The sequence below is a fragment of the Chrysemys picta genome, chromosome 3, assembly GCF_011386835.1.
Source record: "Chrysemys picta bellii isolate R12L10 chromosome 3, ASM1138683v2, whole genome shotgun sequence".
NCBI classification, from domain to species: domain Eukaryota; kingdom Metazoa; phylum Chordata; order Testudines; family Emydidae; genus Chrysemys; species Chrysemys picta.
This window is the reverse complement of record NC_088793.1, coordinates 64172293-64188168: the sequence shown is the minus strand read 5'-3', so window position 1 is coordinate 64188168 and position 15876 is coordinate 64172293. Positions and strand designations below refer to the sequence as shown.

The following is a 15876-nucleotide window of genomic DNA, read 5'->3' as shown; positions in this document are numbered from 1 at the left end:
GGTGAATGAGAGCAGTGCCATGTTGCCGCCACGGGCTTCAGCGCCAGGGAGTGTCGGTGTCAAGGGTCTCTATGCCCAGAGTCCTTCCTCGGTGCCGTTTCTTGAACAGAGGCTGAAGCACTTTGCATGGAGCTGGCAGGGGATGGAGGGCTGCCTCCATAAGGAACCCTTTACAGATTTTGTAGCGATCTGTTTGATGCACCTCCCCCAGACACTTCAGGCAAGAGTCGTGGGGGTCACCCGTTGGCATGGGCTTGTGGCAGGTCCTGCATGTCTTAAACTCTTGGGATTGAGGCATGCCCCAAGCTCCAAGAGGGGAGAAAATTGGGGTCGGGGGGGAAGCCCCCTACTTCTAACTAACTATGAAGACTAACACTAACTAATTAACTATTTACAGTATACTCAAAGTTCAATCACTAGGGGAAACGCTTGCTGAGGCAAGTGAGACATGCAGCTCCAATGACCGTCACTGGTGGTAAGAAGGAACTGAAGAGGTGGCGGGTTGGCAGCTACTATATGCACACCATGAAGGCGCGACTTTAGGGGATTCCACAGCCGACCCAACGGGTACCGCTAGGGGAAAAACCTTTCGACGACTGTGCACGCAGCGCACGCACACCTAGTTGGAATCGACATGAGCAACACTTGAAGAACTGTGCATTGTGTGGGAAAAAAAAAAAAAAAGTACTTCCCTACCTCACAGGGGCATCGTGAGGATAAATACATTAAAAATTGTGAGGCACTACAGTGACATGGGCCAAATAAGTACCTACCATTGACTGATAGATGTGGGAGTTTTGGAGGGGCATAACAAACCCCTGTAACATTCCCCCCACTGAATAGCTCTGATCCCTTCCTTTCCTCCCCACTCTTTCAATTACTTTCCACATCCATTTACAACATAGGAAACAGAGGGGTGAAGTAGCCCATTTATTTCAATGGGATGTTCTCACCTGAATGAAAACACCCCATGGAGATGAATACAGTCTGAAACAATAGCTCTGAGATGTGATAACTGCTCCTTTCTTCTCTGTGGGTATTCTCACTCACATCCCCACTAACACTACTACGCTGTATCCTCATGAAACCCAGCAAGGTTCAAGACAATACAAGTAAGCATGTGGATTTTAGAGCCTTTAGAAAAGCTGACCATTAAACAGAAAGTGCTGCCAACCCTAACTTTTGGAGAACTGGTGTTACACTATAATATATATTTTGAAGATCAACTACAACATACCTATTATTAAAAAGGGATCATGTAATACAACTGGTTGTGATCCAGTTTTACATTATGCAACATAAATCGTTAGTATTTCCATTAAGTTTCTCAGTTCATGTTCCACAAACATGCCCCATCAACCCATCAAAGGGTAAACTGCCTTCGCAAGGTCAAGAGCAGTATCTGGATTCTGAATCTATATTCCCTGCCAGGTAGCACTGTCAGCAACTCAACTGGACTCAGTTTTGGTTTTTTAGAGACATGAAAAATTTGGTTCAGTTCCAATTTGTGGGAAGTACGGGAAAGAACATTTTTTCTGGGCAGGGCATATGTTACACTTGTATTGTGACTCAGCCAAATCAACCAGGTCATACAGCCTAATCTATATAGTTACTTATCACATTTGCAAATTGAGCTGAAAAATCATGCTCAAGCTAGAGGAAGCCATATAATTAGCCTTAGCACTAACTAATCTTCATTTTGGTGGTCATATCCATCATTACATGCACAATCAGAATTATGCCCATCTGGGAACCAAATTAGAAAATGTTTCAGAAGAAGTCAAGTCACATCTACTCAGATTACAACAGTCTAGTAAAGGAACAACCATCACTTGAATCTGAATTCAACTTTTTTAAAAAACTAAAAATATTAAAGAAAGTTACCTTTAACACATCCTGGAGATCTTTTTCTGCAATATCAGGGAACTCTATTTCATAACTAGGATCAATTATAGCATGAAGTTTGGTGATCTGATTTGTTATGTGCTGAAACGGAGTCCTTCCATAAGTCATACAATATAAAATGCATCCCAATGACCAAACATCACTTTTGGGACTTATCTAAAAACAAACAAAGTAATTATCTGAATAATAATAATATTAATTACTTTAGTTTAAAAGAGAATGATCTCTTTTCTCATAGTTACCAAACATCATTTACTTTGTGTAATATAATTTTACTTGAGCAAGAAGATACAATGGGGGGGTGTTACATAGTCTGATGATTCGTCTTAGTGATTATGCACAAAAGCCAAAGGCTGAGTGCCATTAACTGCCAACATATGTCATTATTAGACCATAAACACAGATCTTGGGAGTGTCTTGTTACAATATTAACTTCTAAATAAATATATTCTAAATAATTATTTTTTGAGGACTAGATTGTCTTTCCCAAGTGTAACCCAACTTAAAAAGCTAAAGAGTTAGTTATAAAATTAAAATAAAATATTTGATTTTAAAGTTGAACTTGATATTGCTTTTGACAGTTTCTTAAAACAGTTATTTCCTCTTGGCATCTCTTCACAAAGATGGTGGTAAAGAAAAGAAAGCAAACAACCAACTGCATTATCTGGGATATGATAATGTAGGGGTTTGGGGTTTTTTGTTTGTTTGGGGTTTTGTTTTTGGTGGTACATGATCCCAGAACTGCCTCCATATCAATCAGTCATTGGGGAGTGGGAGGAGGGGACACAGTTTAGCCTCAATTGAGATATATTACCCTGACAATAATACAGAAGTTCTTTTCGTCAGCGTTTTCCTCACTAACCCCATCGCCCGTGTATGATCAAATTATAAATGGGAAGAGACTACTGATTCCAAAGCCAGAGGATCTGATAACCACCAACATGGATCTCTTAGAAGGAAAGGTAAGTTAGTGACTGTTTAATAAAAGTTGCATCCCAGTGAGTAGGGCTGTCTTTATTTTTAAAATGAAGACATTTCACTAGGCATCTGTGTTTTCTACAGAACTTACTTTTTGTCTACAGATGTCATAGGAGGACACTGACACAACCACCATGCCATATTACTTACCCAACATGCATTGGGGTTTGATCAAAAATTAGAAATATTAGATTCCTAAGCCAGGACCCTTCATGCAGGATCTTATGAATGAAGCCTTTGATTAACATATGGGGTGAAAGCTTCACCCTCTGTCAGGCAAGGTAAGAGGGCCAGAGCAGCACAAAAACATCCTTAAAGAACAGTATTTGGTCGGGGGCGGAATCCCTCCATCCCGGCACTGCAGAACACAGCCTGTAAGCCTGTCTTTGAGGACCCCATGCAAGCCCTGGTATAAGAGGCAAATGGGAGGGAGGGAGGGACATGTCAGGACAGGGACCACAGCCTGTAGCACTCTGGCCTGTAGGGCAGCCCTGGAAGGCTGTCATACTTTAGACAGGCTACCAGGACTGTTTAACTTGTGCTAGGGGACTGCTCCATTGCCTGGAGCAGCCCAGGACTGGGAAGGTGCAAAGATGGCTTAAACCCATCTTTATCTGCTTTTCCCATTGGGCTGAGAGTTCTTTGCTACATCTCTCAGAAGTGCAGCACAGAATCTCACCCAGTAAGTTTAATGCTAACCCAGATGTGGTGGGCAATGTACTTTGGTATATGGCTCAGATGGTCATGCAAGGTGCTCACTTCAGTAACCTCTTTGTGCAAAGATCTTACAGACCATTACTGAGCTAAGTTAGAGTAGCTATTTTTAAAATGCTAACAAGAACGGTAGATGAAAAAATCCCACATCTTCATTTCACCATTCTGCCAAAATTGTTAAGATCAGAGGTGAAACCTTAGCATAACCTTATACCCATATTATAATATCAACATACCAAAATATCATATTGTGGATAATGAGAGAAAGTGAATCCTCCTGTAGATCTGAAACATCCTAACTTAATACTATTTGAAAGGGTTATTTAAATCTGTACACTAAATATTACTATAGCTATAATTGAGCAGCCTCAAATCAAACACAACCAAATCAAATTTACCCTAAGCTTGAGATTAAGATTTAAAAGTTTCAACCTGAAAAGATACAATTTTGCCAAAATTATAATTTTTTGGAAGTAAAGTGTGTATAAAACATTAACTCCACTAGAAGCAGTATGCTGATGACATTCAGCTATATATCTCAGGTAAGACCAAAGTGATGCTGGTTGAAGAGAGAACACTTTGAAGAAATGGCCCAGTTTATTGTCCCCACCTTCCATCAGAGGCATACAGCCCCCATTCATCACAGCTGTGCAAAGACTTGGCATTGTGTCTGACTTCTCACTACACTTGAATAACCAAGTAATAGTTTCCAAAAACCTTTCACCTCCAACTTGCTAGGAAACTTCACCCCTTTCTCGCAGATGATGACATGGCCATTATAATACATGCATCTGTCACCTCCAAAATAGATTACTGCAACTCATTGTATCTGAAGATGACCCACAGGTCCAGATGGCACAGAATGAGGTTGCTTAATTTCTCCATGGCTCTGGACACTGAACATGTCAGATCTATGCTAACGTCCCTCCAAGGGCTCCCAGTCAGCTCCAGATGCTGATTTGAGGCTTGGGTCCTAATTTTCAAAGTAATTAGTGGATCAAGCCCTAGCTACATGAAAGACTAAATTTTGATTTATGAACCACTGTAATAGCTAGGATCCTTTAAAACAACAGAGATCACAAAGCATGTGAGAGCTGGGGACAAACCATTCTTGGTCAAGTGGATCCAGCTAGGGAACAAATTACTGGAGGACCATCTTTAGGGAACATTGCAAAACCTCCCTCCGAGAAAGCCTTTCACCATAAGTGACTCTCACAACATGAAAACAAAAAAGCCTACCTCAAGCAGGGTTTTGATTCCCAAAAGAGAGAAGTGCTAGAGACTCCATGATGTCCACAAGGGACTTTGAGCCCCTTTCATGTAAAATCAATATCAACAGCAGATACTACAGTGATAGGCAGTAGTATAAAGGCATAAGATAAAAGTTTGCAAAAAGATTTTCTTACTATCTGGGCTTGAAGAAGTTTACTTCATCCTTACTGGCCAGAGCGCATAAAATTACTAGCCAGACTGAAAGTTATACCTGGCTATGTCTCCCATGAAGCCCCATTTCAATTTTTAAAGGAATGCACAATTTCTCATGCACAGTATTTAACTATAACATTGACAGCCAGCTTCTTTTTAAAAAAGGATTAACATAGCTTATTCTACAAGAGTCTCCTACTATCCTATCTTCCTTTCCTTCTAGCTTCAATCTACTTTTTCCTGTCTTTCCTTTTGATCAGAGATCATAATTTCTTAATACCCCATCTCTTTATTTAGCACCTCAATCATACCCACCCACCTGTTGCCACTCGAGACTGCCCTACTCCCCTTCACCTCCAAGGTAAAAGCAAGCATGTACCTGGCCTGTGAGTCTATCCAGTTGCCTTGATGAAATAGCTTTTGTTTCCTCAAAATGTCTGGATTGTTTCCCCCTTTATCATTTTATATATATATATATATAAAAAGAGAGAGAGAGAGAGAGAGAGAGAGAGAATATGTTACCTTTGATCTTGATTTCCCATTTTCTCCATAGGAAGACATATCTTTGATTGCTTCTGGTGGCATGTAATTAATTGTGCCAACCTAGTAATAAAAAACATATATATTTTTAAATTAACCAAGTGTGTAATGGAATCTAATTAACTTGAAAAATTTCTTTTGACAGTTTGCAGTCTAATAAAAGCCTTGAAAAGCAACATTCCAGACTGAGAATCTGGGTGAGTATTTCTGCCATGCTCTGGCTTTCAGTGGTCTAAACTTTAAAGTTAACAATATGCATGCAATAAGCACAGAAATTCACTCTAAATAATAATGAGTAGCTTAAGTTTTATTAGTGCATACCTTATCTACAGAAACATAAAAAGTACTGTGTAGCACAAAATTCTAATGTTTGTTGTTTTCTTTAGGTTGGTAGATCACTTAACGTAGCAGACACAGAAATTACATTTTATAAAACACAGTACTCCATCTACTAAAAATATTTCACCTGTGAATCTTTAACAATGCTTGTCACATCTGGCTGCATTTGGTTCGCAATGCCAAAATCAATTAGTTTTAGCATTCCATCAACTATCAGAAAGTTTGCTGGTTTCAGATCACTGTGCACAATGCCTGCAAGGTAAGAAAACTCCAAGATTAATCCAACTAAGACATGAATTTTAAACTACACCTCTACCCCAATATAACGCTGTCCTCGGGAGCCAAAAAATCTTACCGCGTTAAAGGTGAAACCATGTTATATCGAACTTGCTTTGATCTGACGGAGTGCGCAGCCCTGCGACCCCGGAGCGCTGCTTTACCATGTTATATCCAAATTCGTGTTATATTGGGTCACGTTATATCGGGGTAGAGGTGTACCAAGTATGTATGATTTTTTGGCCGTCCCCACAAATGTATCAATTAAACTTTTGAGCAGGAACCAATGTATTCTTTGGATAAAAATGTATCCCTTGCTGCTGACTTGTGCTGTAGAATCTCAGATTTAATTAAAAAAAAATAAAATTAGACGTTTTCAGTCCTTAACAATTGCAGTAAAAATCATGAAAATGTGAACTACCTGAGTCTGCAGATAGTCTGAAACAATATCTCCAAGAGGTATGATTTGCACTATTACTCTCAATCAAGGCCCCATGGGCATCATGATTTCAAGGTCACAGAATTGGCTGTTTTCCAAAATGCTGCAGAATTCAGTACTTTTGCTGCAGCCAAGTGACTGACATTTTGTTTAGCATTTCTTTGCCTTGGTGGGACCTGCTTGCAGCTGCCCCTTTAACTCCAATTTTACTTATAAGGAGAATCTGAGACAACTGGGGTGCATACACCCTAAACTGTTCCATGGAGATAGAACTAGAGTCCAGTTTACAGCCAGAAAGTGGTAAATCTAGAAATCCTAAGTGTAGTCTGATGAGCTGGGCTGCCTCAAAAATAAAAAAGCAGAAAAGGTCCAGGATACCAGAAACAAGCCAGGGACAAGCTCTCCCCTTCCTCGGTACACATGGGGGAGGGGGAAAAGAGATTTGCTGTGTGCCACCTGGACATCATCATCCAAGGCCCATGGAGACCGGCCACCTGGACAAAAACAGCAAAACACAAAACAAACCAAAACCCAAAATCTTTGTTGAATAGGTCTGTCATAACTATAAAGGGAAGGGTAACAGCTCTCCTGTGTACAGTACTATAAAATCCCTCCTGATCAGAGACAGAGACTCCAAAATCCTTTTACCTGTAAAGGGTTAAGAAGCTCAGGTAACCTGGCTGACACCTGACCCAAAGGACCAATAAGGGGACAAGATATTTTCAAATCTTGGGGGGGGGGGGGGGGGGGAAGGAAGGCTTTTGTTTGTGCTTTTTGTTTGGGAAGTTGTTCGCTCTTGGGACTAAGAGGGACCAGACATCAATCCAGGCTCTCCACATCTTTCTGAACAAGTCTCTCATATTTCAAACTTGTAAGTAAACAGCCAGGCAAGGCGTGTTAGTTTACCTTTGTTTTCTCAACTTGTAAATGTACCTTTTATTAGGGTGTTTACCTCTGTTTGCTGTAACTTTGAACCTAAGGCTAGAGGGGGTCCTCTGGGCTCTTTAAGTTTGATTACCCTGTAAAGTTATTTTCCATCCTGATTTTACAGAGATGATTTTTACCTTTTCTTTAATTAAAAGCCTTCTTTTTAAGAACCTGATTGATTTTCCTTGTTTTTAGATCCAAGGGGGTTGGATCTTGATCCACCAGGAGTTGGTAGAAGGGAGGAGAGGGAATGGTTAATTTCTCCTTGTTTCAAGATCCAAGGGGTTTGGATCTGTATTCACCAGGGAATTGGTGAAGAGTCTCTCAAGGCTACCCAGGGAAGGGAATTAGCATCGAGAGTAGTGGCAGCGGACCAGATCTAAGCTGGTAGTTAAGCTTAGAAGTTTCATGCAGGCCCCCACATTTGTACCCTAAAGTTCAAAGTGGGGAAGCAGCCTTGACAAGGTCATTAACTAGTTTTATGTTCTAGGAGTCGGTTATGTGTTTTGTAGGGAGGGGGAAGAAAATGGGAATGAAGGATATTTAATGGAGGTAGATTCAAACAACATTGAAATGGAATTTAGGCATTTTTATTTAGTTCCATTATGCCACTGAATAAGAACACAGAATTCTCCATATTGTATCAGGCTCATAGTTCATCTTGTCCTATATACCATCTGTGACGGGATGTATCAGTCCCACACTGGTACAGTGGGGCTTAACCTTCCTCTCTTAGCTGAGGCCACACTCAACACACCCCGCCCCTCTGCTGGGCATGCTCCAGCTGGAAGCAGGATATAAAAGCCAGTAGAGCAGCTCAGTCTGGGCTGATCGCCGACGGGGAAGGAGGTATGTCGCCAGGCCCATTGACGATGAGATAGATGCCAGGTCCGGGCACCTGGGGAGGGAGAAAACACTGCAGCTGGTTGCCCCAAAGATTTTTTTGGCCTGGTATACACCAAGAAGTGTGGTGCCCAAGTGTCAGAAGGCCAGCCAGAAGGGGGTACCGAGGGCCCCCCTTGTGCCTTTGCCCGGGGTCAGGATCCCCTTTGAGCGTATTGGCCTAGAGTTGGTGGGGCCGCTGGAGAAGAGCAATACGGGCCACAAGTATATCCTCGTCGTGGTCGACTACGTGATGCGGTACCCAGAGGCTGTCCCTCCTCGGTCTACCACCCCCAGACGGATGGGTTAGTGGAGCGATTTAACAGGACCCTGAAGTCGAAGCTGAGAAAGTTCGTGGAGGACAAGCACTGGGACAAGTTGTTCCCCATGCTCCTCTTCGCCATGCAAGAGGTTCCACAGGCCTCCACCAGGTTTTCCCCATTTGAACTCCTCTATGGGAGGCAGCCCAGGGGAATCCTAGAGCTCTTGAGAGAGACATGGGAAGAACAGGAAAGCCGAGTTAGGGGGTCTGTCCAGTACATACTACGGTTGCGGGAATGGCTCCAAGAGCTGGGTACCTTGGCACAGGAGAACATGTTACAGGCCCAACACAATCAAGAGAACCAGTATAACAGGGGAATGAAGATGAGGGTCTTTGAGCCCTGAGACTGGGTCCTGTTGTTATTACCCTTCTTGGAGTCTAAGCTGCTGGCCAAGTAGCAGGGCCCCTTTGAGGTGACCAGACGGGTAGGGCCCGTCAACTATGAAATGCAGATGCCAGGGCATCTGAGAGATGCACAGGTCTACCACATGAACCTCCTCAAGGCCTGGAAGGAATGTGAGGGCCTGATGATTGCCCCGTACCCACCAGAGCCTGAGCTGGGGCCACTGGCCGACAAACCCACGGAGCCAGGACCAGTGGCAATTGGCCAGGAGCTCGATACCCATCAGCAGGAACAGGTACGGCAGTTAGTATCTGCCTTCCCCACTGTCTTGTCGGCCCGGCCAGGGAAAAAAACATGTGATCAGCCATCACACTGCTACGATCCCCGGACAGAAGGTAAGAGATAACCACGGCCCGCTCCCCAAGAAGATGTGGGGGGGTTGTGCAGAAGGAACTAGAGATTATTCTAGCCCTGGAAGTGATTGAGGAGTCCAGGAGTGAGTGGTGGAGCCCCATAGTACTGGTCCTCAAGCCTGATGAAGCCATCAGGTTCTGCATTGATGTCAGAAAGGTGAATGCCATCTCCCGGTTCGATGCATACCCCACGCCCCGAGTGGACAAACTGCTCGAGCGGCTAGGCGACACGGAATTTATCTCCATCTTGACCTAACCAAGGGATATTGGCAGATCCCCTTGACATCAGCTTCCCGGGAGAAGACGGCCTTTCCTACACCCTTTGGCCTCTATCAATTTACCATGATGCCTTTTGCTTTGCATGGGGCCGCAGCCACCTTCCAGGGGCTCACGAACCAAATACTGAGTCCCCATAATTCATACACTACTGCATACATCAACGATATTGTCATCTATAGTGCTGGCTGGGAGGAACATCTCCAACACCTCGACAGCGTGCTGCAAGTCCTGGGAGACGTGGGCCTCACCACGAACCCGGACAAGTGTCACTTGGGCCAGCGAGAGGTGACTTACCTGGGCTACACCGTGGGTAAGGAAAAACTATGCCCCTTAGTGGACAAGGTGCAGGCCTTACGGGGCTACCCTACCCTCATGACAAAGATGCAAGTATGGCAATTCTTAGTTTTGGCAGGGTATTACTGCCGATTTGTGCCCAACTTTGCCATGCATGCCACCCCACTGATGGACTTGACAAAGAGCTCCCAACCACGGAAAGTCCAGTGGTCAAAAGACTTTGAGGCCGCCTTCCAGTCCCTACAAGAGTGGCTGACCCAGGAGCCGCTACTGGACCAGCCTGACTTCACTAAACCTTTCACCCTCCAGACGGACACTTCAGAGGTAGGGCTGAGAGCAGTGCTGTCGCAAGAGTTGGAGGGGGAGGAACACCCCATCCTGTACCCCCAGGAGATCCGCTACTCAACAACAGAACAGGAGGCCCTGGCTGTTAAGTGGGCGGTCGACGCCTTAAGGTATTACCTCTTGGGGAACCCCTTTTCTCTGGTAACTGACCACGCACCCCTCCGATGGATTAATAGTATGAAGGAAACTAACGCATGAATCGTGCGCTGGTACCTATCACTTCAGCCCTACTCCTTCCATGTGCTGCACTGGCCAGGGAAGGCCCATGAGAACGCGGACTTCTTCTCCCGGGTGGGAAGAGGAGAAGGGGAGAGGCACTATCCCCGGACACCATCTGAAGGGGGAGAATGCATCAGCCCCACACTGCTACAGCAGGGGTTAACCCTTCTCTCTTAGCTGAGGAGGCCACACATGCTCCAGCTGGAAGCAGGATATAAAAGCTAGCAGAGCAGCACAGTCTGGGCTGACCGCCAGTGGGGTAGGAGTTCCTGAGGAAGGACCGCCTGCACTCCAAGACGCAGAGGCCAGCCAGTCAGAGACAGGCCCTGACACACCGGCACGGGACGTCGCGGAGAGGGGAGAGACCAGAGAATCGGGTAGGAAGTGACCCAGGGAGGCTTTGCGGGGAAATGGTGACAGACCAAGGCTTGGCGTGTTTCAGTCGGACCACTGCCAAGCTAGTGGCGGGCAAACCCATCACCAACAGGGCCCTAGGTTGGGACCCGGTGGAGAGGGCGGGCCTGGTCCCCCTATCCTGGCCATTACCCACCCCGGGGTGATGGCCCAGCTCACCAGTAGTACTGACTCAGGCCATTGGGCTGCACTGCCCTGACAACAGGGGCTATAGTATTCACCCTGGCCACTGGGCCGCACTGCCTGGACAGCAGGGGCTGTAGTATTGCCTCTGGCTGCACTGCCCTGACAGCAGTAGCTGTGGTATTGATTTTGGCCAATAGGCCGCATTGCCCTGCTATCAAGGGTCGCATTAAGGACTGAGGTCCCTGAGACCCGGGGCACCCCTTCAAACTTGATCACAGGACTGTAACACACCCCTCCCCTGCCCCCATGGGGTGACAGGGTGTATCAGCCCCGCGACACCATCTCACACAGTAGTCAGCATCAGATTTCTTAGAAGGTGCAGAAATACTGACATGGGATAATCCACCTCTCCCAGCTTAATCCTTAATAATTAGAGATTGGTTTAAACCCTGAAGCATGAGACTTCCCGTTCAATGCTCTTCTTTTAACTCTAGATATTCTTGTTATTCATGTAGTCATCCAATTTCCCTTTGAATCTTGCCAAGTTCTTGGTCTCAATGACATCCTGTAGCATCCAGTTTAGTTACATGTGAGTGAAATAAGCATTTTACTTCATTAGTTTTGAATTTGCCATCTTCCATTTTCTTTGAATGTTCCCTTATTTTGTAGTATGAAAAATGACAGATGCTCCTGATCTATCTTATTCACCTCATTTACAATATAAATAATTCCTATCTTGTCCTTTCAGTCTGGTGCACACAGACAGGGGGCATATCGGGCATATGGGTCAGCAAGGAAAGCAGCATAGAGACGGTAGTGAGAAAAGGAAACTGAAGCAATGTTAGTTATCAGATTTAAGGAGACAGGGTGAGAATATGAGAGGAAAACAAAGAACAGAAGAAAGGATAGAGTTAAATAAAGCCTTAAAAGGAGAGGACAAACAGCTTGAATCTGATATAAAATATCAGCAAGAGATACAGGGAGGAATGATGTGATCCAGTCGGTGGGTAAGAATTTTTCCCCCCCCCCTCTTGCAAGGGAAAAAAAGGGCATTACATCAGAAATAAGGGAATATGTCACAGCAGTCAAATTGAGAGTTAACTAAAAGGCATGAACACCATATAAACAAAGAAAAAAGACTAAGTCTGCTTCTACTCCAAGCCTTATATCTGTGTCCTGGTTACCACTGAACAGAGTGTTGACACTATTTTGCAAGTGTTTTAGTCAAGAAGACATGGAGGAAAGTACTACTGTGGTACTTCATTTCCGGACGGATATATGGCCTCTGGACTATATCAGAATTGCTCTGAAATATACAACAAAAACTCAAAGACTCTGCTATAAAGCCACCCATCCAAAAAGGCTCCCAGCTTGTACCAGCACAGAGAGCGGCTACCCCTCCAAACTCTGTAAAATTCATTTGATCTCTACGACACGTAATACATTAATATCTAGAAATATTTAGCAATACCATGTTCGTGGATTGTGTGAACGGCTTCCAACATATTTTTCCAGTAGCTCTTTCGTTCCCATGGATTAATAGTCTTTTTCTTTTTAAGCCAACTATTGAGATCAATATTTCCACATTCCATTACCATGTAGATATGCTGTTCAGTGATTTCACTAAAATAAATAATAAGTGCTATCATCATACTGAAATTAAATTTTAGAGAGTAACTGCTTTGAGGAATATTTTGAAAACTTAACTCATTTTAAAATGTTTACTCACTAATCATAAAGTCGGATGATCTTATCACTATGTTGCTGTAGCTTATTCAAATGAGCAATTTCATTCTTATAACTCTCAACAGTCAGTTGATCTGCTTCTTCAAGATTCACATATTTGACAGCATACAGCTGCTTCTTTTCATTCAATACCTGAAACACCTGCAAAACAGCAGAGAAACCAAAGTGCCCTCTTTATGCATTCCCAGTGTTCCTTCACTTTGTGGTGTGTTTCATCACCACATCTAGAAATGGGCAAACAGCATTTGTTTGGGAAGAAAACAATAACATTTCATTTTAGTTTACAGAGGAAATACTACAAGTTTCCCTATTTGGCCCTACAATACTTTACTTAGAAGAACAACCTCAAGGGATTCAGAAGGTAGTTCAGATTCTACAGTTCTTGGGCTCTCAAGTGAACCCACTTGCACACTTAAAACTGAAAGATGTGGACTTAGTTGGGGTTGGTCCTGCTTTGAGCTAGTTGTACGAGATGACCTCTTGAGGTCTCTTCCAACCCATATCCTCTATGATTCTATGACAACCTACCAAGAGCTGAACTAGGATCACTGAAGAGACATCAGATAGTCAACAGACACTCTCAGTAAATAAATTCAAATGACCATTGGACAGAGAACGGTGACAAAGTTACTGCCTAATTATTTTGTATGAAGTTTAACACCTTCCAGAGAGAATAGCAGTTTCTGACTTCCTGCTGCGTTTCCCATTTCATGTCTACCATAACCACCTCTGTTGCTTTCTCCTCATATATTCCTCCCAACTTATCCAAGTTTCCAGGTCCCAGTCCCTGGAATAAAACTGTAGCCTATGCAAGTTCAAAACCAAATTTCCATCTCCACCAACACTTCAAGTCCCAGTTTTTCCTCTGTGGGCCCTTGTCAACTGCCAATATCAACACTGCTGCCTCCTCTCCAGTTTGGCTCCTGTCTCTTGAGAGTGAGCCTATGGATATCTAAACACAAAACTAAAACTGCCTGCCAATTAAAAAAGTATAGAAAAAATTATGTTAAAAAAAAAAAAAGTTGACAGGAAGGGCTGTAAACATAAATCAAATCCAAAACTGCTTTGAAATCACAATTGTTAAGATTATATGTAATCTGGATACTGTATAGGATTTTTTGTGTAGAAATTGTTTCTTTACTGGCATCCAAAAACATCAGCAAGGTTTTTTTGTCAATTTGTTTTTAAGATAACATCCCTGCATTTCCCCTTTAGCACTCTTATAGGGAAGAAACCTACTGAGAACACCTGGGTGTGGTAATTACAACATGAGTGTGCATGCATGTTCAAATTCCAAGGTTAAATACAAATTCTGGGGTGGGAGGGATGCCAACTTCTCAGGTCCACCAGACAACTAATTTGTTTAAATTCATGCAGAGGTTTCAGCTTAAAAAAAGTTGATTCACATATCCTGTTGAGCAGTAACTGTCTGCGAATAATGAAACATTATGAAGAGGGCTGAATAAGATTTAGGTTAAGTACCTTCCCAGGTATGATAGGAAAGCCAGTTTTGGAATATTTACACATCTATTCAGCATAAGACACTACATGATCTGGTGCAGGGATCGGCAACCTTCGGCCCACGGCCCGTCAGGGCCGGCCCGGGCCGGTTTGTTTACCTGCCACGTCCGCAGATTTGGCCAATTGTGGCTCCCACTGACCACGGTTCGCCGCTCCAGGCCAATGGGGGCTGCGGGAAGCAGCGCGGGGGTGATGGGCTGCATGCCAAAGGTTGCCAATCCCTGATTTGGTGGATTGAGCTCAGGGTCCTTTGATCTGCCTGCAACTGAAACAGTCTATTGGATTTACAAAATGGTTTAGCTCTATTCAGATAGAAGGATAATACCTTCCTGACATCTAGAGTATGGAGAACAATCTCCAGGTTGGAAGTATGCGATTTTGGAAAGAAAACTTGCAGGTATATGATCTGATTCAGTTGCAATTCGGAAGTCGCTTTCGGAAGAAACCTGGGTTGTAAGAACACCTTATTCTTGTAGAACATTGTGAAGGGGGGGTGTGGGGGGGGTGGGGATCTGCCATTAAGATGCCACTAGAAAGGCTGTTTTCCTAGATAAATTCAGGAAGGAGCAGGTGGCCATTGATTCAAGGGGGTGGGGGGTTGTGAGGCTTTTGAGACCCAAGTTCAGATCCCAGATAGGAGCAGAAACTTTTATCACTGGGAAGAGATTCCCCAGGCCTTTCATGAACCTTGTGGTTATGGGGTGAGCAAATAAAGAAAGCCCCTTGATAGTAGTATGAAAGGCTGTTAGGGCTGCCAGATAAACCTTGATGGAATTAAGGGACGGTCCTGATTTCTTAAGCTGTAGCAGGTACTCCAGGACAAGCGGAAGCAGGGCAGATTCTGGATCAGCATTGTGGAGTTCACACCGGTGGCCAAATCTTGTCCACTTTTGGAAGGTAAATAGTTCTGGTGGAAATTTTTCTACTATTTAATAGAATAGCAGAGCAAGATGACTCTAGCTCCACAAACCATTGAGGTACCAGCTCTTGGAGGTGAAGAATGCCAAAGTTGGGATGTGTCAGACTACAGGCATCCTGGGAGAGGAGCTAAGGAACGATTGGGAGATCTGTCAGAGGAAAAAGAGCTAGATGCAACATATAAGGGAATCATACTTCCCTTAACCACATCAGGGTAATTAGAATGATACTGGAGTTGTCCTATTTAATCTTTTTTATCTTCATCCAAGGCTGGAGGAAGGCATCCCCCAGGGAATTGCAAGCTAATCCCCCTCTCTCCCCTTGAGTAAAATAGCATTTTTTGTTTGTAGGTCTACTTCTGGAAACACTGAACTCCAAAAGATTCTGACCAGAACCTGGGGATCGAAATCCCAATCAGTCTTAGGAGAAGCACATGCTGAGTTTGTTGGTTGTAACATTCTGTATGCCAGGTAGATACACTCAGATCCTTATAAAAAGAACAGGAGTACTT

General features: G+C 43.8%; 1 protein-coding gene across 3 annotated transcripts in view; it reads right to left on the bottom strand.

The window, feature by feature from the left end:
* Positions 1–15876, bottom strand: part of TTK (TTK protein kinase) — a 110683-nt gene that overhangs the window by 22280 nt on the left and 72527 nt on the right. For all 3 annotated transcript variants that reach the window (XM_024114290.3, XM_065588084.1, XM_024114300.3), the window contains 5 exons: positions 12910–13067; positions 12652–12803; positions 6029–6153; positions 5545–5625; positions 1885–2061 (listed from right to left, as the gene is read on the bottom strand). In XM_024114290.3, the coding sequence (XP_023970058.1) occupies positions 1885–2061; positions 5545–5625; positions 6029–6153; positions 12652–12803; positions 12910–13067 (693 nt within the window). The remainder of the gene's footprint in view (positions 1–1884; positions 2062–5544; positions 5626–6028; positions 6154–12651; positions 12804–12909; positions 13068–15876) is intronic.